The sequence below is a fragment of the Neopsephotus bourkii genome, unplaced genomic scaffold (genome assembly GCF_033783945.1).
Source record: "Neopsephotus bourkii isolate Nb327-2 ecotype Australia unplaced genomic scaffold, CSIRO-AGI_Nbou_v1 NB_1526, whole genome shotgun sequence".
Classification (NCBI taxonomy): Eukaryota; Metazoa; Chordata; class Aves; order Psittaciformes; family Psittacidae; genus Neopsephotus; species Neopsephotus bourkii.
In genome coordinates this window covers 730134-751730 of record NW_026902002.1, presented here as the reverse complement: position 1 = coordinate 751730, position 21597 = coordinate 730134, and the positions used below count along the sequence as shown (strand labels likewise).

Sequence of the window (21597 nt, the reverse complement as noted above, 5' to 3'; positions counted from 1 at the left end):
CAAATCCCATTATACTAGGCTGACTGCACACTGCCATCAAGTGATGAATTCTTGTTCTGGGATCTTCATAGTGGTGAGTGTTACCATAGTGTCAGGATGCTGAATGTTCGCTGTAACCGTAGTCTTTATTATAAAGCTCGTGAAAAAAAAACATCTCTGCACAAGCCATATTTCACCTTCACGCCCAACTTCTGATGCCGGTGCTTTTACTTCTCTTTCTAACAAACTGTTCAGCATTGCTCTGCCACTGTGGCCAATTTGCCTATATTTGATAACTTTCAGAAAGCAAATGCAATAGAAAGTGAAAACAAAAGAAAAAAAACAATGAAAAAAAACCCCAACCCACAAATTAAGTCTCAGAGTTACTGAGATAAGAGCAAGCAGCTGGAATATACTGATGCTTTTCAATCTTTGCAACGATCAACTGAAGGAGAAAAAAAGGAACAGTATTGCTAACAGCTCAGCATTTTCAAGGTGCAAAGTAATTCCACAGCCTTAATTATTTCAGTGTATTGCTGGTCTGCCTTAAATGTATTTTCAGTTTTATTGCGGATTTCATTTTGTATGCACACAATGTTGTTTTGTAAAGGTAAGTTTGTAAATATTTCCTTTGTAAGTCTAATCACTCGTGTACTGTTGTGAGTACCTGCTGTCCCCTGTTGTTGTTACTATACCGCAGTATGTATGATCACCTACAGATGTAGTTTCCAGCTGTACATCTTCTGTCCTTGCATTCCTATAAATAGAGTATACTAATAATTCAGTTTCTGGGCTTTTTTGATTAAATACAGTTGTTCAGAGAAGACCGGGTCAGTCTTATTTCACACATACGGCAACCTGTCTGAGGCCTTGGGGACTTGGAGCTTCCCGATCACTTTGCACAGCTCATCTGTTTCAGAGGGATCTGGGGAAACTAGAGCGAGGACTCTTGCTCCAGCCAGCTCTAAGCCTTGCGGACACCAACCCGGGAACCACGCAGCCGTTTGGGCAGTCACACCGAGCGCCGCGGGACAGCGAGGCCCTCGGCTCACACCGAACCCACCCTGCAGCAGCGGTTTCTGCTTCCCACTGGGAGGCGCTGGTGCTGCCCGGGACCGGCACACTGCGAGCGCGCCTCCCGCGCGGAGGCCGAGCACCGAGTGGGAGCTGCGCCCTCTGCCGGACGGGCTGGGCTCTGTGGCGCAGGAAGGGGCCGAACCGCGGCATGCTGGGGCAGGCCGGGCCCGGCGCGGCGGGGATCAGTGCCGCGCTCCCCTCCTGCGCATGCGCGCAGTTCTCTCTTCCCGTTTCCCCCCTTCCGTCATCACCCGGCGCCGGTTCGGCCCGCAGCGGGATGGCGGCGGCGGGGCGTGTGGCGGGGGCGCTGCGCGAGGCGGGCTCGCTGCGGTTCGGTGACTTCGTGCTGAAGAGCGGCCGCGCCTCCCCCGTGTACATCGACCTGCGCTGCCTCGTGTCGCACCCGCGCCTCCTCCGGCAGGTGCCCCCCGTGTGCCCCCGCCTCTGGCCGGGCGGAGAGCCTCGTTTAGCTCAGGGAAGGCGGGAGGCACGGGGCTGGGCCCGCTGGGTGCAGGCGTTGTCTGTCCGCTCGCTGTAGGGACAGCGGCTGCCCCTGGTCCTGTGGAGGGAAGAGTTTCTCATGTGTTTGCATTGCTCCCCTCGCAGTGCGTTCGTTTAATCACGGTCACACCGGTCTGATTCCTTAAAGGAGTGTTTGGGTTTCTTTTTCAGGTTGCAGATCTTCTGTTCCAAGCAGCCAAAGATGCCGGTGTGCAGTATGACTGCGTGTGTGGTGTTCCTTACACTGCGCTGCCGTTGGCCACAATTATCTGCTCAGAAAAGCAGGTTCCGATGCTTATACGGAGGAAGGAAGCAAAAGACTATGGTAAAACCTTCAAATAGAGACTTTGTCTGCTTGTCTAGTTTGGGTAGTCTGTGGATCTTTTGTAAAATTTGCAGAATCTGCATCCCAATTTACGCTTACTGCTCTAGTTCAAAACAGAGTTCCTATTCCCCCTCAAACATGCCTCCCACAGCACCCCAGCCTGATAAGGCTCTCCCAACTGGTTGCTGATGAGGCTGCAGCTTTAATCCTTGCTGTAGTGTGTTTGGAAGCTCTTGAGGAGGGCGATTTTTGTCTATTGGGGTAGGTTTTGTTTGTGTCTCCGCTTCAGCAGCATCTTTTTTCCCCTTAGCACAACTAGCATGCTTTTGGGTTACTGGCCTCTTCTAGAGACCAAGATATGTAACTCAGTTTCTCTGATATGCAGAGAACAGTGACACATCTCATCCCCAGACAGATTTTGAGTACTGACCAGATCAACCTCTCTAGTCTCTTCAGAAGCCATTTATGAAGGAAGAGGGAGAAAAGGCTGAAGTGTTAACCTGCTGTAGCAACTGGATTTCTACATGTGACAAGACCTATACTCTTCCTATAGTATTTAATTAGGAAGTATGCTTGTCAAAACAAATGTAATTCCTGTGTTCATGTGCCAGGCATGTAAACATCTGCTGTTCCTTCTTGTGAATGGAAAGTCAATTGTGACAACCTTAACTGCCTGGCACAAGGTTTCTGGTGTCACGTGTTGCAAAGCTGTAACACACTTGTTTTCTATGCTGTCATGGGCTAAGCACCACACTGCCTGCATAATGTTCTCCTGCTGCTTGCTGCTTCCTGAGAAAGCGTACATCCTTTGTTGTTGCCCCCCAGGAGGTCTTTCATGGATGTGTGCCTGTTGTTGGTTGAGGCAGAGGCATTTGGGGCTCTACTTGTAATTGTTCTAACAGGCATATTAAGCACAGAATGCTGCCTGTGGAAAATAGGGAATATGCTGAAAAGCACCAGTAACTAACTTGGCAACTTTAAAGACTTGCTAAATAACTGGAGAGAACAGTTTTGTAATTTGGAGCATTCTGTTCATGGCAATACTAGATTGCTGTAGGCATCTTATCCAGAGATTTAAATTTGTGCAGTTAACCATATGCCAGTTTTGTTAATGCAACCTAACTTCTGGAACCCAAAGAAATACTTTATTAACTTGGAGAAGTAACATCTTGATAAATTGAATTACAGATCAGTGACTGAGCTGTGATAAGACCTGAGATAAATGGTATCAGGTAATAACTAAACAAATTACATTGCCTTATTTACAGTGAATGTGAAATTCCTATTTTCTTGAAATCCAGTTCCATTGGACACTCAGGATATGCTGCAGTGTATTTTGAATAAGTTGATGTCAACATTAGCATAACAAGTTAAAATTTAGATACTTTTGGGGGGTCTTTTAAAGTTTCTTCATTTAGTGGAGTGTTTGCTTTTTATTCTTAAGGTACTAAGCGGCTGGTAGAAGGCACGATTAATCCAGGAGAAACATGCTTGATCATTGAAGATGTGGTAACAAGTGGATCTAGTGTACTCGAAACTGCAGAAGTTCTTCAGAAAGAAGGATTAAAAGTCACAGATGCCGTAGTGCTGTTGGACAGGGAGCAGGGTGGGAAGGCCAGGTTAGAGGAATGTGGAATTCGCCTGCACTCTGTGTGCACATTGTCCGGGGTGTTGGAGGTCCTCCAGCAGCAAGGAGAAGTGTCTGTTGAAATGGTTGAAAAGGTGAAGAATTTCATTGAGGGAAATGTGTTTGCGCCAGTGGCTCAGAATGGCCCTGCTCCTTTGAAGAGGCTATGCAAAGAGCTGAGCTTCAGTGCTCGTGCCAAGCTGCCGGGGGTACATCCTGTTGCAGCCAGGCTTCTTGCGCTCATGGGAAAGAAGCAAACAAATTTGTGCCTTTCTGCTGATGTCACTAGCTCCAAAGAGCTGCTGCAGTTAGCTGCCACCCTGGGCCCCAGCATTTGTATCCTGAAGACTCATATAGACATCCTGAATGATTACACACAAGAAGTAGTAAAGGAGTTAAGAACACTCGCAGATCGACACGAGTTCTTGATTTTTGAAGACAGGAAATTCGCAGACATTGGAAACACAGTGAAACATCAGTATGAAGGTGATTGTCATCAGCCTTGATTTACTGTAACTTCACTGTTTGTGTAACTGCAGTGCTATCATGGGTTGCCAGGACATTGTGGAATCTCCAACCTTGGAGAAGACTCAAGGCTGAGCAACCAGATCTAGCTTTGAAGTTAACCCTGCTCTAAGGGCATGACCTCCAAGCGTTCCTTCCCTCCTAAACCTTTTTATGAATCTATGGCTGTGCTCAGTAAGTACTTCTGACTAGTTGTTTGCTGTGAGAAAACACAGTGTGGCTTCTTGAGGCAGCCTGCTATTTTATGTTTGTGTGGTTGTTATGGCTGTCATTTGATTCTGCATTTGCAACTGTAGAAGTGTTTTTTTCTGTTCCGTATCTCCTGAATGATCTTCATACTGTATTGAAGGGTAGCACCTGTGATGGTGTATTTCTAGGTTTCCATAAACATCTTGGTGAGCATGAAAGATGAGATGCTGAGAAGCATTTGTGAAAAGTAAAACAGAGATTACACTTTGTGATTAGGCAGCTGTCAGAACTGTCTGAGACTGAACTCGTAACAGTCAAGCTTGAGTAGTAAAACTGTCTTCTAAAATGTGAGTGATTAAGCATGCAGCTTGTTTTTGTTTAACTTGTGTTTCCTGTTTAAAACATTTCTAATGAGGCTTTGCCTATGTCTTTTATCCATGTTCTTAGGTGGTGTGTTTAGAATTGCATCCTGGTCAGACATCATTAATGCCCATGTGGTTCCAGGCTCTGGAGTTGTTAAAGGTCTGAAGGAAGTAGGTCTTCCTCTCCAGCGTGGCTGTCTTCTGATCGCTGAGATGAGTTCCCAAGGGTCACTTATAACTGCCGAATACACAAAAGCTGCAGTAAGTAGGCAGTCTTTTTTGGGGTTAAAAGCTTGTAAAGTGTTGTGACATGGAGGTTTTATGGGCTTCTAATATTTGTACTTCCAAAATTCTCTCCAGCTCTAACAGTTACAGTTGTGTTTGTTTTTTCTCCTTGGAGACTCAGAAATCTGACTGTGGTGGTTAAAGGTTGCAGCTGTAAGCTGGTCTGGGGAGGTGGTCACAGTTCATTCTCTGAATTCTGTTAGACGCGCCAAGTTTGCTATTAACACCAACCCCCAGACCTCTCCCCCGGCCCGCCCCCCCCCCTTTTTTCATGAAGTGATATATTTCTAATTAGTTTTAATTATTCATTCACTGTAGTATTTATAACATAGAAAAAAAACTAGTAACACTCATATTCCTGGCTGCAGGTGCAGCAAGATCAGTGGGGGGTGAGTCAGCTCTGGGTGACTTTGTATTGGTAAAGTAAGAGCAGGTGTTTGATGCTGCTGCCTTGCACAGCTTAATAATGCGTCAAAGGGTGAATGAGAAACACATTGCTAGTCAAGGTTAATTTTATGTATATCACTTGTAACTGTTTGCTGATCTGTTTCAGGTACAGATGGCTGAAGACAACTCTGATTTTGTTTTTGGATTCATATCTACATCTAGAGTTAGTAATAAACCAGAATTTCTTCACTTAACTCCAGGGGTGCAGCTGCAAACTGGAGGTAATGTCTTCTGAAATGTTTATGGTCTGTCTGTAAATACAGTAAGTGATTTAGCCTTCAGTGAAGAAGTGACTTCTGAAGAAAGTTTGATTGCTGATTCTCTGGTGGGAAGAGTCTCTGCCACCATTATGGGTTGCCTTCTGCATTTCTGGTATGCTGATATGAAGGGCAGCCAGCAGACTACACAGCTTTGTCTGTGTGCTGAGGTCTGTGCATACTATAAAGCACAGTCCTTGAAACATGTGAAATGTCTTCAGATAGGTTACATATTCACATGCTCAGTAGGAGTAGAAGAAAAGGTTTTTGACAACTACAGAAGTTTGTTGATGCTGATGTAGATGCAGCATGAATGAATTGGAAGTGTTACATTGATGTGACAGGTTATCACTGAACCAGGTAGAGGAGATGTGTTTCTCTGCAATACTTAACTCTTGCAAACCCCGAATTGAAATTAACAGGCTTTTATGTGAATGTTTTGGGGCTTTGCCTGTTTTAAGCAAAGTGAGGGTTCATTTCAGTAATCCTGGTAGGTGCTTCTTTGCATACCAGTCACAACAGATGGAACAGTTAAATCATGAAAAAGGAGGGTGCCATCTGTTAAATTGTGCCTGTGTAACAGGGGGTTCACTAGTTGGAGTCACAGTTCTAGTTACTTGTTTGGATTGTTAGGGGGTGAGAGCTGGAACAGCATAACTGTTCTCTGTTCCAGCACCTCTTTGAAGGTTTCTAGTAGATAAAGCTTTCATAAAACTAAAAAAAAAAAAAAAAGGTGTTTCTATTTCAGGTGATAACCTTGGACAGAAGTACCTAAGCCCCAAGGAAGTTATTGGCGAAAAAGGTTCGGATATCGTTATTGTGGGACGTGGCATCTTGTCAGCTTCAGACCGTCTTCAAGAAGCAGAGAAGTACAGAAAAGCAGCTTGGGAGAGCTACTTAAACAGACTTGGTATTCATGCAGAAGATTGAAAGTAGGCTGCTTTGCTGGTCCATAAGCAAAGCTGGTGGAGCTTCAATCATCGTGAGACTTCCAGTTAAATATATAGACACTTCAGCCAGTAGAAAACTGCCCTTTTGGAGAACTGTTACTGACTAAATTATTTTCAGTTGTTATCACACAGATTAAGTTGTACACACCATGGTTCTGTTTTTTAATAGTAAGAATGTATGAAATCAAAACTTTATGCTCAGTCTTAAAAAAGCTTTTCTCTGTTGAAAAACATTGCATGAAACACTCCAAGGGTATTTGGTTGGCTGTTGTTGCTTTTCTTTCTTTTCCTCACCCTCAAATTCCTTATGGCTATGGGAACAGTATTTTAGTGTTCTTAATAAACTTCCGTTGCAGACCTGACCTGCTGCCCCACTCTCACAGGATTACTCAGCTCTGCTATTTCCAAGGAGCAAGTATGTATGGGCCTTAATCCGACACTGTGAAATTGAATAATGTGGTGTTTAATAAATACTTTTGCTACTGTTTTCTTTTCATTGGGTCTGTAAGTCTTTGTTCTGTGGCAGTGTTACATACCATTTTCAGAACCCCAGTATTACAAAAATCACTCTAATATGTTTGTGATTGCAGGAATTGCTCCTGCTTCTGTTTACAGGATTTACAAAGAATTTTTCAGAGCAACTAGTTGTGTGCTTAATTACAGTTAGAGCTGTTGATTCCTTTAATGAGAGGAAACTGTAGACTAGGAACAACTGTATATAGTGAGAAGTGGTTTTTTGGCATTAGTACTCGCTTTTAACTAAGCCTTTTGAAATAAATTGAGTTATGCTGAAGTTCGCAAAGTTTTTTTGAGTGTTGGTTGGATTTGATCTATACAGAGTGTGTAAGAAAGGGATAAAGACTTGGTCTTAGACTTGGCCTCAGGATTCTTGTATTTTTGACATTATGGTCTGTAGCCAGTCAGGCTTCAGAAACAAACAACGGGATGACTTCCTGGCTGGCTGTGTTGGAGGTGATGACTTTACCCTTACGTATTTCATATGCCCTGGAGGTGTGCTTCCACTCATTTTGATGATAGGGCTGCTTATATGGCCTAGGAGTTGGTTAGTGTGGAGAGAATATTAAAACTTACTCTGTGTGTGTGATTTGTTTTCCCTTCAAATTACCATTTGGTTCAATAGTTGTCTTATGTATCATAGTTTACATCTGGAGAACTCCATCCAGGGAAGATAGAGGCTAGAAAATGATGAAGGTGTTGTATCTTCTGCACCCACCCTGCAACAGTTGCGAGTCTTGGTACTTTACATCAACTTCTGAGAAGTTCCAGCCCTTCAAAGTGAATGGAGGAATTGGAATTCGTTTACTGTCTTGTCTTAATTATATAGCCGCCTTGAGGCCTGTAGCAGAAACAAAACTTTCTCAAAACTGTTTTGCAGAAAATCACTTGTTCCACCAGAGGGAGCTGAGATCCTATTTTTGTCAGTGCAATCGACATCCTAGTTCTTTTACACCTAATTTCCAGTGGTGATGGTACCAACTCTAGGTATGCTTAGGATGAAAATTTGCCTGGTTTTCAACAAATCACACCCATTTAAAACAGTAGAGTTTACCAGAATGCTCCCTTGGGCTGGAGTTCAGCACTGTTTGTTGTTGTAGGCTCACTGTTAACAGTGTAAGCAGATTTTTGTGAGTTTGGTATTTTCCACTAATTGTGCTGGATCCACATGTTAAGCAGCTGACATCCATGCAGCCAAATCCCTGAGCAGACTCTTTAGAGAGCTAGTTTATCAGGCCTTTACCTGGAAGAATAGCCACTGTATTTGGAGAGATAGATGTGATTTAATATCCACTCACTTAGAGGATACGTGCTACTCATTTTCTTAACAAAACAAGTTCTGAGGAACACATCAATTGGAAAACGTAATCTCACAGTCGTTCATGGTGCACTCGGTAAATCATCCAGAAAGAGCTGTATTCTGGTGCTTCATCTGACACCAATGTTGCAAACGTTTCAATTAGTGAAACAAAAACATGTTACCTCCTATATGCATTCTTCTGTCAGAATGATTATAGAAAACAAGTGTGTGCACTTCCTTTGAGGCACCTGAAAGTGATTAAAAATCCATTTCAAATTAAGAACAAATGTTAATTTCCTTTCTTGCCCCTGCTGCTCGCATTCATCACATGGTTCCTGCTGTTGGTCCCAACTGTTCCTAACATGGGAACTAGGTCACAATTTACAAAGCTCATTTGCATCATAATATATGAATCTGAAAGTCTTGCAGTACATTCTCTGATCTGATAGAGTCGGGGGTAGAGGCATAAGGCTATATTTAAATTACTGGGTTATCACATGATTTATATTATCTGCCGAGTAGGCATTTATATGAAATTGTGATCCTTAATCCACCCTGGAGTATGGTTGCAACAAAATGAAAGGATATCATGCATTTCATAGTGAAATAAGACTGATCAAGTGTTGTCAGTGCTGGCAGCAGGAGGAAGGCTGACTTACTGCTTTTTCAAAGCAGCATAGCAGGGACTGTGTGAGACACCAGCACAAGCTGGAACCATTAAGGAATTGTTATGTAGTTTTTGATATTTGTATGTAAAATTCACTCTATCTCTCTGAGATTGTGGGTATCTGTCTAGCACAAGGAGTACTGTGCCAAGGGAACCCAGCCTGGACACTTCAGTCAATGTAACTGCGTAAGTACAATGCTTTACTCAGGCTTAAAATTCTTGCAAAATCTTGATAAACCCAGCACTGAATTAAATATAACAGCATTAACTTTTTTGTGCTTAAAAGCATTTGTATGTCACAGTATCAACATTGCAATAATTGACAGGTCATACTATAGTTTCATTAGCCTTTTCTATGGAAAGTTTATTCAAGACTTAATCCCAGAAAAATAACTGAATCACTTCCCTTTATGTGGGAAGCCTGTTGCTGTGGATTTTTTTAGCAAGTGACACAAACATTGCATTTAGGGAACAGGACCAAAGAATGTGAAACACCCAGAGGAAGTTTCTTTCCAGATCTGAGTTTTGGAGGTCACTGTCTCAGGGAAATGCTCTGTTTTGGAACACTTGTAACTGGACTGTGGGCTAGACAGGCTGGATGTTTTGTTTGTTTGGAATCACTCTGTTGGTTCTTGGTCAGCCTGTACCACAGTGACAAGTACAGCTTCATGTTTGAATGATGCAGCAAATTAAAACTCAGCCTGCTCCAGCTTCAGGTTTTCCTCTACCTCTTTTGGCAGGCTTTTTCAGGCTGGGAGCTGTGACCATGCCTGCATGTCTGGGTTAACTTTGTCCTCAGTCTTGGTTCTCTGTTTCTATATGATCCATGTTCTGTTCTGAACATTTTCTCATAAGCTGATGCTATCCACAGTCAGGCTGTGAAAATGCAGGGTTGTAGATGGAGGCTGGAATGTACAGAGAACAGGAGAAAGCCTGAGCAAGGCTCTAGCTATGAAGTTCTTGCTTACAGCATGGCCTCCTGAGCAGAAGTGCGATGATATGCCATAGGTTGCGTTTACCCAAATAGGTATTGCAGAAGGAGAAGCAAAACTAGTGCAGTCACTTTTGATCTGTTCCTGAACAACTAATAGTAGCTATACAAAAGACAGTTTACAGACAAGACTATTTAGATGGGGAAGTTCTGCCGTGTTCCCTGTAGCTGATGATTTCTGCTTTGCTGAGAGGTGTAATTTTAGGCTGATGATGGGAGCAGCCATAAAGGCAACCTGATTACAAGGGGGAAAATATTGGATAGAAGAAGAATTCTGCTCAAAAAAATGAGGAAAGAAAATGCCTGCCAGCCTGGGAACCAGAAGTGTCCTTGAGGAGTGCAGCTGACAGGTTTGAAGTGCAGCTGAATACCAAGAAACCAGAGCTATCCTGAGATACCATTGATGCAAAACACAAAAACAAGGAACCGTAACAACAGCTTATCATCTGGGAAAGTGAAAAAAGCCAGTCTGGAAAAGGAGGAAAACATCCTGAGAAAGGAAGAATCAGTAACTGCTATTGATTGTCCTAACTCGCAGAACAGAAAAACAGTCTGATAAAACAAAAATTGGTCTGAGAGAATAGAAAACATCACCAGTTAGTGGCTGTGCCAGGTGAAAAATAGAAAGTAGCAGCATCTATTGGCTGCTCTGGGAGGTGGTGTCCTACTCCCCTTTATGTCTCTGTAGCATAAAAAGGACTTACTTTTCACCTAAAATGGAGGCTCTTTCCTCAGCAGAGCAGACCCTCGCTGGGGACACCAGGCTGACTCTGGGCTTCATCATGTGGATCACTGTCCAAGTGAGACTTCTTATTTTGTCGACTGGCCTCACTGCTTGGATGAGTTTGATGAGCACTCGGTACTGGTAACGTTTTTAAATACATTTATATATATGCGTATAGAAAGTCTGCATGTTAGTAATTACTGATAAGTATATTTTGTGCTTTACTAGTCTTAATTCTGCAGTAATCTGTAATATTGAAACAGACTTGCTGCTAATATTGATTGCTGCTGCTGTGCACATATATATTTGCTTTTTGGTAGTTAGTGGTAGTATAGGTGTACTTGTTTGCCAATTGCAGCTATACTTGCCTTGATAGTAGTAAACTGTAATGAAGTAAAGAACATAGGTAGTAAATCCTCTGTGTCTTTGTGCATGACAGAGTCCAGCAGGGCAGCTAACAGAACTGGGTTGTGGTATTAATTGGTGTCAGGAGTGGAGTTCTGTGGCAGACAGGTCATAGATGCTCAGGAGGAGGTGGTAGAACAGTGAAAAAGGCAAGAGGCTAAGGGGTAGAAAACCCTTTGGGGACAGGGATTTGGCATCTGAGAAATGTTTGAATTGGGAATTGCTGTGAGCAGAGTTTCAGAAGTGTCTCAGGATGCTCATAAATGCAGGGCAGAAGATGGCCAGGGGGCCTTAATCAGGCTTCTCATGGAGGCATTGGCAACCGTAGGTGCTTTGTTTAACACTGTTCAGCAGGAACTGGAAGCTTTTACAGCGAGCTAAGGATGCAGAAGCATGAGCAGTTGCCTTTCAATCCTATAGCTTTGTTGCAAACCAATGAGACAAATACAAATAAGCCTCAGACCTCTGGCTGTACGACAACCAGAGCAAGAGCCTACGTGCCTGCTCTCAGAGAGCGGATCAGTGAAAGTGGATAATGAGGAGGAGGACTTTAATTCTGGTGGCGGGTCTCCCACCCCCACTTCGTTACCCAAGCCTCGTCCAGATACTGCAGGCTTCTTGTACCCCAGTATTAAAACTTTGCTGGTACAACCCCGGCTCTCGATGGAGAGAAGGGAACCCCCTGCTGCCTGGGTCGTGGTGACCGCTACAGGTGTTAGTGCTGAACAGCTAAGGCAGCTGTCCTTGCCGCACAGCACAAAGGCCCATGAGGACCAGGTGGGATGGGTGGTGTGGCGCTAGCAGCTGGGGGCTGGAACTGTGATCCTTAGTCAGCCTGAAACCAGACAAATAGCCCTGGAAGGAAGATTATTTCTCTTAAGTCCTGATGCAGGGGCTGGAGTGAATGTTTTCCCTGTTATCTGTGATAATACATACTACTAGAAAGACACTGGGATCAAGGGGCTATCTCCCACCTCCTCCCTTCAGTAATCCTGATGTAGTACTCTTGCAAAGTGCAGCAGGAGGAGGGGGGGGTGGGATGGAACACTGACGGACACAAAAGTCTTGGCCTTAATGTTATGCCATGAAACCTGGGACTGGAACACCATGATAGCCCAAAGGCTGCAAAATTGGACAGCCCATATAGAGAGGCAATAAGGACAGGGAAGCACCCCAAAGCAATAATCTGTAAAAGGCAGGGTCATGTCAGGATTGCCCAGACGTTAAAAGAAGGTCAGAGTAATAAGAATAAGGGATAAAATGCTTGTAATACAGAAATTAATCTGATATTAATAATTTGATTAATAAAAATTAGTAATTTGACACAGAGTGACTTCTTCCACCCCATCCTACCCCACCCCTGCAAACAGGAACATGATCTGGAATGGAGACTCTCATGGGATCTCCTGTGCAGAGCAGGATTCACAGCAGGTCAGTTAGAGGGGGTGCCCATGTTCATCTTGCACAGACAGACCATGGGAGAGCCACGATGGGGGCAGCACCAGCAGTCCATGGGCTCCGGGTGGCGTTATCCCTTCAGCTTCCCCCCTCCCAAACAACCTTGTTCTGTCCAGTCTCCCAAACCCACTACCTGAAAGCAAGTAGAGGAGCTCCTATCATCACCCAGGGAGTCCCAGTGACACCTCCCAGGTGTCCACAAGTTTTGGAATTATTAACAATACCCTTGTATACCATTAATAGTGAACGGCAAATACAGGCTCTTTTCTTATGGGTGGAGGAGTCCCAATATCAGCTTATTAAAGATGCGGATGCCCCTGGTTAATTCAGAAATCTCAAGCAAGGGTTTCTACAGCAGTGATTACTCAGAAAAGATGAGAACTCCCCAGGGCCAGGATAAAATTGGCTCTGCCTGGTGGAATGATACTGAGACCCATGGTAGCAGTAGAGCTCTTAAGTATTTGGGGCATGGATATATTAAAATCCCAGACTTTTAACACTTCATATGACTCCCAGGTACCAAACCCTCAGACCCAGAACTCAGTAATTTCTATTGATAAAATACCTTTTGTGAAGGCTATTGCTTATCTGTTACAGACAACCCCCAAGTTACCTAAAAATTCCTTCACCCATGTATAACAGTATGATTGCTCATCTCACAGTTGGACAGCTTTCCCAGAAGGATGCTTTGAGGGACAGTATCAAAAGCCCTACTAAAATCCAGAAAAGCTACATCTACTGCCTTCCCTTCATCCACTAGCTTGGTGACCTTATCAAATTAGTTAAACAGGGCTTCCTCATCATAGACCATGTGCCTGTACCTGATGATTGCATTGTTCTTTAAATGCCTTTCAGTAGTACCCAGTATAATTTTCTCCATGATTTTTCCAGGAGCTAAGGTTAGACTAATACATCTATAGTTCCCTGGATCTTCCCTCTTGCCCTTTTTATAGAGTGGAATAATATTCACGAGCTTCCAGTCAGCAAGGACCTGTCCAGACTCCCAAGATCTTTGGTAGCTGATCAAAAGGAGTCCTGTCATAACATCCACTAGCTCCTTCAGTGCTGTGGGATGAATCCCATGAGGCCCCATGGACTTGTGAACATCCAGCTGATTGCAGCATTCCTGGCAATTTCAGTGTCCACGAATGGAAAGTCACTGTTCCTGCACTTGTGGTCCTCCAGGCCAAGGTCTATCAATATTACTGAAGACTGGGGAGGGGACAAGAGGGGGAGAAGCATTGTATGCCTCCATTTTTAGTTCATTCCTATTAGTCAGATGGCCATCTTCAATAAGTATTGGTCCAATGTTTTCTTTAGGCCTACTCTTGCTATTAATGTTCATAAAAAAGCCCTTCTTGTTGTCTGACAGTTCACAGCTCTAACTGAGCTTGGCATTTTGCATCTTCTCCCTTCACACACTAACCATGTCTGTGTAATCTTCCTGCAGGTCTGACCTTGCTTGACCTTGGCTAGAGGCCAGGTGCCTACCAGATTGCTCTATTACTCCCCTTGGCAGGACAGGGAGCAGAAGGAGAAACTAAGGTGGAAAAACCCTCATGGGTCAAGATAAAGACAGTTCAATAAAGCAAAAACCAAACTTGCATGAAAAAGCAAAGGAAGACAAATTATTTTATTCCCATCAGCAGGTGATGCCCAGCCACTTCCCAGGAAGGAGAGCTTCAGTACGCATAGCAGCAGCTCTGGAAGACAAATACAAGTAACACACACTCCCTCTTCCTCTTAGCTTTTATTGCTGAGCAGATGGCACATGGTATGAAATATCCCTTTGGTCAGTTTGAGTCAGCTGGTCCTGGCTGTGTCTCCTCTCAGGATCTTGCCAAGCCCTAATCTACTGGTGAGGGGGAATGTTGGAGAGAGACTTGATGCTGTGTAAGCACTGCTCAGCAGTGGCCAAAAACCCTGGTGTGTTATCAACACCTTTCTAGCCACTAATGCAAAGCACAGCACTATGAGGGCTGCTATGGAGAAAATTAACTCCATCTCAGCCAGACCCAATACAATTTCCACCCCTTATTCCATACATTCATGTTATGCTTAGGTCACACGTAATATCTTCTAACCGCTCCATAGTATTTAATTCTCACTACTGAAATCCCTTCTTGCCAAGACTTACAAATTAAACTACATAGAATCATAGAATGGTTTGGTTTGGAAAGGACCTTAAGGTCACCCAGTTCCAACCCCTGCCATGGGCAGGGACACTTTCCACTAGACCAGGTTGCTACAAGCCCCATCCAACCTGGCCTTGAACACTGCCAGGGATGGGGCAGCCACAGCTTCTCTGGGCAACCTGTTCCAGTGCCTCACTGCCCTCACAGTGAAGAACTTGCTTCCCGATATCTAACCTGAATTTCCCGTTTTAAGTTTTATCCTATAACCTCTTGTCCTATAGTTACAGTCCCTGATGAAGAATTGCTCTCCAACATCCCTGTGGGCCCCCTTCAGATACTGGAAGGCTGCTATGAGGTCTCCACACAGCCTTCTCTTCTCCAGGCTGAGAAGCCCCAACTTTCTCAGCCTATCTTCATACGGGAGGTGCTCCAGTCCCCTGATCATTCTCATGGCCCTCCTCCGGACTTGTTCCAACAGTTCCATGTCCTTTTTATGTTGAGGACACCAGAACTGCACACAACACTCCAAGTGAGGTCTCACAAGAGCAGAGCAGAGGGGCAGGATCACCTCCTTCAACCTGCTGGTCACACTCCTTTTGGTGCAGCCCAGGATACGGTTGGCTTTATGGGCTGCGAGTGCACACTGAAGCCGGCTCATGTTCATTTTCTTAGCGACCAGAACCCCCAAGTCCTTCTCCGCAGGGCTGCTCTGAATCTCTTCTTTGCCCAGCCTGTAGCTGTGCCTGGGATTGCCCCAACACAGGTGTAGGACTTGGCTTTGTTGAACTTCATGAGGTTGGCATTGGCCTACATCTCGAGAGAGTCGAGATCAGTCAGTTCTTTATCCACCGTGTGGTCCATCTATCCAACTGATGTCTCTCCAATTTAGAGACAAGGATGTAATGCAGGACAGTGTTGGATGCTTTGCGCAAGTCCAGGTAGATGATGTCAACTCCTCTGCCCCTGCCCATCAGTTCTGTAGCCCTATCATAAAAGGACACCAGATTGGTCAGGGAGGATTTACCCTTAGTGAAGCCATGCTGGCTGTCACCAAGCACCTTGTTGTTTTTCATGAATAATCTTTTCGATGATTCTGACAGTTACAAAGGTGACACTGACTGTTCTGTAGCCCTGGGAAAGGCAATAAGGGACTCTGGGGCTCAGATAATCTTTTCATCAATCCTCCAGGTCTAGAGGGAAAGCCTTGAAATGGGTAGGCAAATCTGGCAGGTTTAACAGATGATTAAAGGGGTGATGCCATAGTCAGGGTTTCCTGATAATATCCTTCCGCGGGTCCTGAAGGAGCTGGCAAATGAAGTTGCTAAGCTGCTGGACATCATATTTGAAAAAACATGGCAGTCAGGTGAAGTTCCCAACAACTGGAAAAAGGGAAATATAACCCCCATTTTCAAGAAGGGGAAGTCCACTGCTAAGCCATGAACCCAAGTGCCACATCTACACATAAGTTCCTCCAGGGATTGTGACTCCACCACTTCCTTGGACATCCTGTTCCAATGCTTGATAACCCTTTTGGTGAAAAAGTTTTTCCTAATATTCGATCAAAACCTCCCTTGCTGCAGCTTGAGGCTATTTCTGAAATAATAATGACTGATAAGTGTACTCACTGCTTTACTAGTGGTAATTCTGTAATAACTTGTAAAATTGAAATATACACTTGCTACTGATATTCATCGCTGCTAATATTGATTTCTGCTGCTGTCAACATATATATTTGCTTGTGCTGGTTTTGGCTGGAATAGAGTTAATTTTCTTCTTAGTAGCTAGTATGGAACTTTTGCTTTACCTATTAACTTGTCTTTATCTCAACACACGGGTTTTCTCACTTTTACCCTTCTGATTCTCTCCCCCATCCCACTGAGGGGGAGTGAGAGAGTGGCTGAGTGGGGCTTAGTTGCCAGCTGGGGTTAAACCATGACACCTTTTTGGTAGTAGTTTGCAGTATACTTGTTTTGTTAATCGTAAGTATGCTTGTCTTGATAGAGGTCACCTGTAGTAAAATGCAATGGATTAATTTAGGAAATAAAGCCTCCATGTCCTTGTGTATACCAGAGTTCTGCGAACTCATGCTTGCAGTCTTTGTCCACCCCCCAGGCTGGGTAACCCTTCTGGGTCATGAGAACCAACTGGAGACGTTTGTGTTGGGCAGAGTCCAGTGGACACCAGCACTAAATAGTGGGCATGGAGAAAGGGACAGGAAGAAATAAAGCCCCATGTCTGCTGTATTGTTTTGTTTGGCTTTTGGTAGGCTGGCAGTGAATACTAGGTGGAGGAACAAAAGTCAGTTCCAGTTCAACATGTGTTCTGATATGGAGATGATATTGGGATATAAGGGCCAGGAGATGCTGCTGGGCTGCAGATGGAGTCAGTTACCTCTGGTATTTCCTGCCAGGCATCTTGGTGACCCTTACTCAAAACACTACGTCATTTACTTTCCACGTGGCTGGAGAAACACCAGGTTAAACAGGCTCAAGAGTGTGGGGCATTCATGTTCAAGAGCTTGGTCTTTGCCTTCAGCTATTGAGCACCTTCTCACTCCACTATAAAGGGCAAATGGGATGCAAAGAGGGCATGCCTCACTCTGGTTTGTATTATAGCAAAGGGTTATAGTGAACCTCCACAACCGACAGAGCAAATAATGCTGCCATTGGTCTCGACTTTTTTCAAGGCACGATATGATGCTTTCTCCCCCAGAAACACCAGCAGCATAGGGAAAACGTGCTGGCAAGCCCCACTCCCAGTGGCCATGCTGCAGCAGCAGCCGCCAGCTGTGGCTGGGGAAACAGGAGGAGTTGATGTTGCAATGGCATCCGGATTCAGCTTGGCCAGACAAAGCACTGACATTTTTCCATCACATGTGACCCACTGATGCCTTTTGATGGAGTTTTCATTCAGGAATGCTAGCTGTGGTCAAGCTGCCTCTATTTAGCGACAGATGAACTGCTGCTGACTGAAATACACCATTCCCATGACTGTGCTTGAGGGTAAACACAGATCTGCTTACACAGTAAAGCAAAGCCTTCTTGCTCTTAGCATCACTTCCTCTTTTTTTCTTTAGAGGCAACTTGTAAAGCTTCCTGGCCCACCACCACATGCAGCAGGATGCTCTCCACTGACAGCATCAACCCTATTCCCGTCTTTTTGCACACTGGCTTGGGTGCCTGGCCTGTGATTGACCTGGTCTCTCAGCACTAACCCAGGGTGCTGGGAAATGCCATAGCAGAATGGTAATCTGTAAGGGAAAGGGTGACAGGGAGGCATTGCCTGTCCTTTTCAGAATGCAAGGAAATAAAGCAAAGGAGTGGTGTTGTTTTCAAACTGCTTGGTCCCTTATGAATTAAGAGCAGCAAAGCTGTGTTCAGAGGTTGCTGCTTTGGGTGGCAAAGCTGGTTTGAAACATTCCTGGCTTTCTTTTCCCCCCACTTTCCTTCCTGCTTGCCCTTTCCAGGCTGGGGCAGTACAGCTTGTGTGAAGCAGTCACTTCTACCAAGTCAAACTTGCTCTGTTTACTTGTGCTTATGCTTTGACTGTTTACTATTATTTCTTTTGTGATAGTAATGAAATCTACCTTGCCAGCATGGCACTAGGCAGTGGGATGGTCACAAACACTGAATGTGCTCCATGGATGCTCTTTCTCAGGTGGCAGCGTTAGTCCACAGGTATTCGATACACAACATTTCAGACTGCAGACTTTAGCCTGTACTTCAGTATTGTGTAGGAAATACACCCTCCTCCCCTGCTAGGGCAGATGTAGTGGAATCAAGTGGGAAGACCAAGTACAGGCTTCATTTGGTCTGGGTTTTGGGGTTTTTACCCCAACCTCATCAGCACTGATGTTGCTGATGTACCACTTGCTGTGCTCCTAAAGTTCTCCAGTTTGAGCTATTTTCAGTGTGGGCTGCTGCATTTCTTCAGTGCTGCTGGTAGGAGGAGGGGGGACCATAAAGTTCTTGAAGGAGAGCTGTTTATACTGAGCAAATAAGAGCTTCTGTTTATAGAGGCAAAACCAAATAAAGTGAAAAAAAAACCCGGAAGGATGGGCCCATGGCCCTTTTCCAATGAGAAGAGCAAGTCAAAACAATGAACACCATTTGTTTTTGCTTTTTCTCTGGCAAGCTTCCTTCTGCTGAGCATTGCATGATCTGTTCAGGGCTAAGAGACAAGAATAAAACCAAAATAAAGGGAAAAAAATAAAGAGCAGCAGTAGCAATTACTCCAGATTCTCTATCCTGCTGGCAGCTGCAGCCTCACTGCAGACTGTGTAGGTCTAAAACTGCAGCTGCCAGCCAGGGTAACCCAAACCTCAGCTTCAGAGGAAAACAGATGTGGCTGGGGGAACAGATTTGGTGGGGGGGGGGAAACCCAACAAACCAAAGCAGAATGTATGTTGTGAAGCAACAACACTGGGTTTTGTCCAGCTCCCGTTCTAGCCAAAATCTCAGGGCTTTCCTGCTTTTCCAGCTGGGCTCCACTAGACCCCACAGCAGTAGTCTTCTGCTAAAATGTCAGAGGTCTGGATGAGGTGCTGTGTGCTCCCAGGTGCCCTCCTGCAGGCACCCAGCCCAGGCGCTTCCTTGCCCACCCCAAGGAATGGTGTTTAATTTAGCTTCCTCAGCCTAAACTCCAATTTCCCTTGGGCTCGCACAGCTTCCTGTCTGTTCAACACCTCCAGCACAGAGCAGGAGCTCCTTCTGGCACTCCCAGCCCTGGGTCAACACCAGGGTATTAAATCAACATACCTTCTGCAGTAGTCATTGCGGCTCCATCTCCTCTTTTTATAGCCATGCTTTGACTGATAAGGCTCTATTAATAAAACAGTCAGGCAGCACCACTGTTGCTTGCAGGAGCAAGCCTCAGTTTTGGTGGGAAGCTTAGGAAGGAAACAACGAATTCTACTTACAGCATCATATATGCACAATAGTTTTATTTTGTTTTTTATATAAAAAAATTCCTAAAGACTGCAGAATTCCTGCATCCTACTTTCTTACACAAATGCTTCCAAAACCCTCTTCTTTTTAAGCTAATTTTCCCCTAACAACTTGCAATGGCATGGGTTCCCCTGATTTTTGACCTAGTCACCCTTTCTAAAGGGATATGTCTAAAGCTGCAATATGGCACTTGGTTGACTTAGTTGGCAGGTTTAATATATCCAGAAAGCTGGGGTATGGAGTCGTACACGGCTCAGAGTCCATCAGCACAGGTGGGGAGCCTGCCTTTGCGTCCGTGCCTCCAGAATGAACCAGACTTTTCTCCTTACTGTGCAAATAACAGGCTCTGGTCATCGACCAGTCCTGTCGTAAGGGATTCTCCACCCTGAAGAGGATCCCATCTTCAAGTGGGGAAGCAGCACGTACAGTGAAGCAATTGTCCTCAGCAGTCTCAGGCACCAAGACCCCATCAGTCAACTGTACCGTTGTAAGACTTGTTGAGCTTGTTGAACGTGAACTCGACATTATGTGTGGAAATAGGCTTTCGGTAGAGAGGATTGGATGCCTTTGGAGAAATAAGCAGACAGAAAGAACAAAGATGAGTAACAAATTCCATATCTGGTTAGAATGTATCTAATCCCCCTTTCATTTGCCAGTTAGTTTGATTGAAACGTGTATTCAGATCCAAAACCAGTACTGTTTTTCCATAGTTTGCCTACCAGACCTGCCTTCTGTCCTGTCTGCAGGTATAGGTAATATCCGCACATGCTGCAAACCCCATCTCAAGCCTCCCAGGAAGGCTCCATCATAGACCAGACCAACTTGGCTGTCACCAGTTGGAGCCTAGTCCCCGCTCCCCTACCTCCTTCAGCCCTTCAGTACTGCTGGGGAATACAAGATGAAACCAAAGGCTGAGTATAATTTTGCGGAGCATTTGTCACTTTCCAAGGGGAAGGGCAGTGCAACATGCCAGGCCCTGAAGCCCTGCTGCAGGGTATGAGCACCCACATTCCCCACACCTGCCACCATTCTCCATCACTGCAGAGCTGTTTGCTGCTGGTGCACCCCAGTAGCCCTCTGATACACCAGCAGCATCCCTACCCTGGGCTCACCATTTCGTATCTGGCCCGGGAACGTTCACTCTGGAATCGGTCGAACTCCCTCCTGTCGTGAATGGTGACGAGCAGCTTCCAGAGCCCCAGCAGGATGATGCCAACCAGGACCACACTGCCGATCACTGCCAGCACAATCGTCACGGCGCTGGGGGCTGAGCTGCATGCTGGTAACAAGGGGGAGGAGGTAAATAGCCCTGGTGCAAGTGTATTCTGGATCAGAATGCCAGGATGTAAGGACCTGGGTGGCAGCCACTGAGCAAATGGCCTCAGGGCAGCCCTAGCAGCAGTGACTAGATCAAAAGAAGCAACAGCCCTCTCTGAAACCAAGAGGATGGTTTTTAATTAAAAACTTCTTGGCTAGAGGGAGGTCAAGGCACAGCTCTCATGGACATCACTGGGATGTCACACAGTGCTTCGGGGAAGAGCAGTGCTGCAGTGCCACTGTCCAACAGTGACGCCTGGTTTTAATGCCAGGTGACCCATGCGGGACACAGAGGATTAGGGTGCCTCTGGCAAAAGCCAGCTCATCTTCTGGCCCACATGGACAGAGGTGATCTCTAGGCACTTTAAATAAGTACATCACTGTCAGCTAATCAACTGGTCTTTCAATTAAGTGCAAGCTACAGCACCAGTTAAATAAAACATGTGGTATCTCAGTCTTTCCTGTACTGGCCTGTGCCTCTGAGGACCAGAGGAGATCGCAAGAAGCTGCTGCTGGGTGCTTGCTGGTTTGTCCTGCAACACCACGTGTGGTTTGCTTTGGGAAACCGCATTGCACGTGACAAAAATAACACTTGAAAACACAGCTGTCTGCAG

The 21597-nt window shown here is 45.1% G+C and overlaps 2 protein-coding genes across 3 annotated transcripts in view; one reads left to right on the top strand and one right to left on the bottom strand.

Annotated features, from left to right (window-relative positions):
• The first annotated feature begins 1307 nt into the window (after positions 1–1307).
• On the top strand, positions 1308–7014 carry UMPS (uridine monophosphate synthetase). The gene is made up of 6 exons (XM_061370032.1): positions 1308–1477; positions 1729–1882; positions 3327–3995; positions 4671–4846; positions 5424–5538; positions 6323–7014. The coding sequence occupies exons 1-6, from the start codon at positions 1334–1336 to the stop codon at positions 6502–6504; spliced, it is 1440 nt and encodes a 479-aa protein (XP_061226016.1). The 5' UTR covers positions 1308–1333; the 3' UTR covers positions 6505–7014.
• A 12633-nt stretch (positions 7015–19647) lies between these two features.
• ITGB5 (integrin subunit beta 5) overlaps positions 19648–21597 on the bottom strand; it is a 60315-nt gene continuing 58365 nt past the window's right edge. For both annotated transcript variants that reach the window (XM_061370030.1, XM_061370031.1), the window contains 2 exons: positions 20779–20945; positions 19648–20231 (listed from right to left, as the gene is read on the bottom strand). In XM_061370030.1, the coding sequence (XP_061226014.1) occupies positions 20136–20231; positions 20779–20945 (263 nt within the window). In that variant the 3' untranslated portion in view covers positions 19648–20135. The remainder of the gene's footprint in view (positions 20232–20778; positions 20946–21597) is intronic.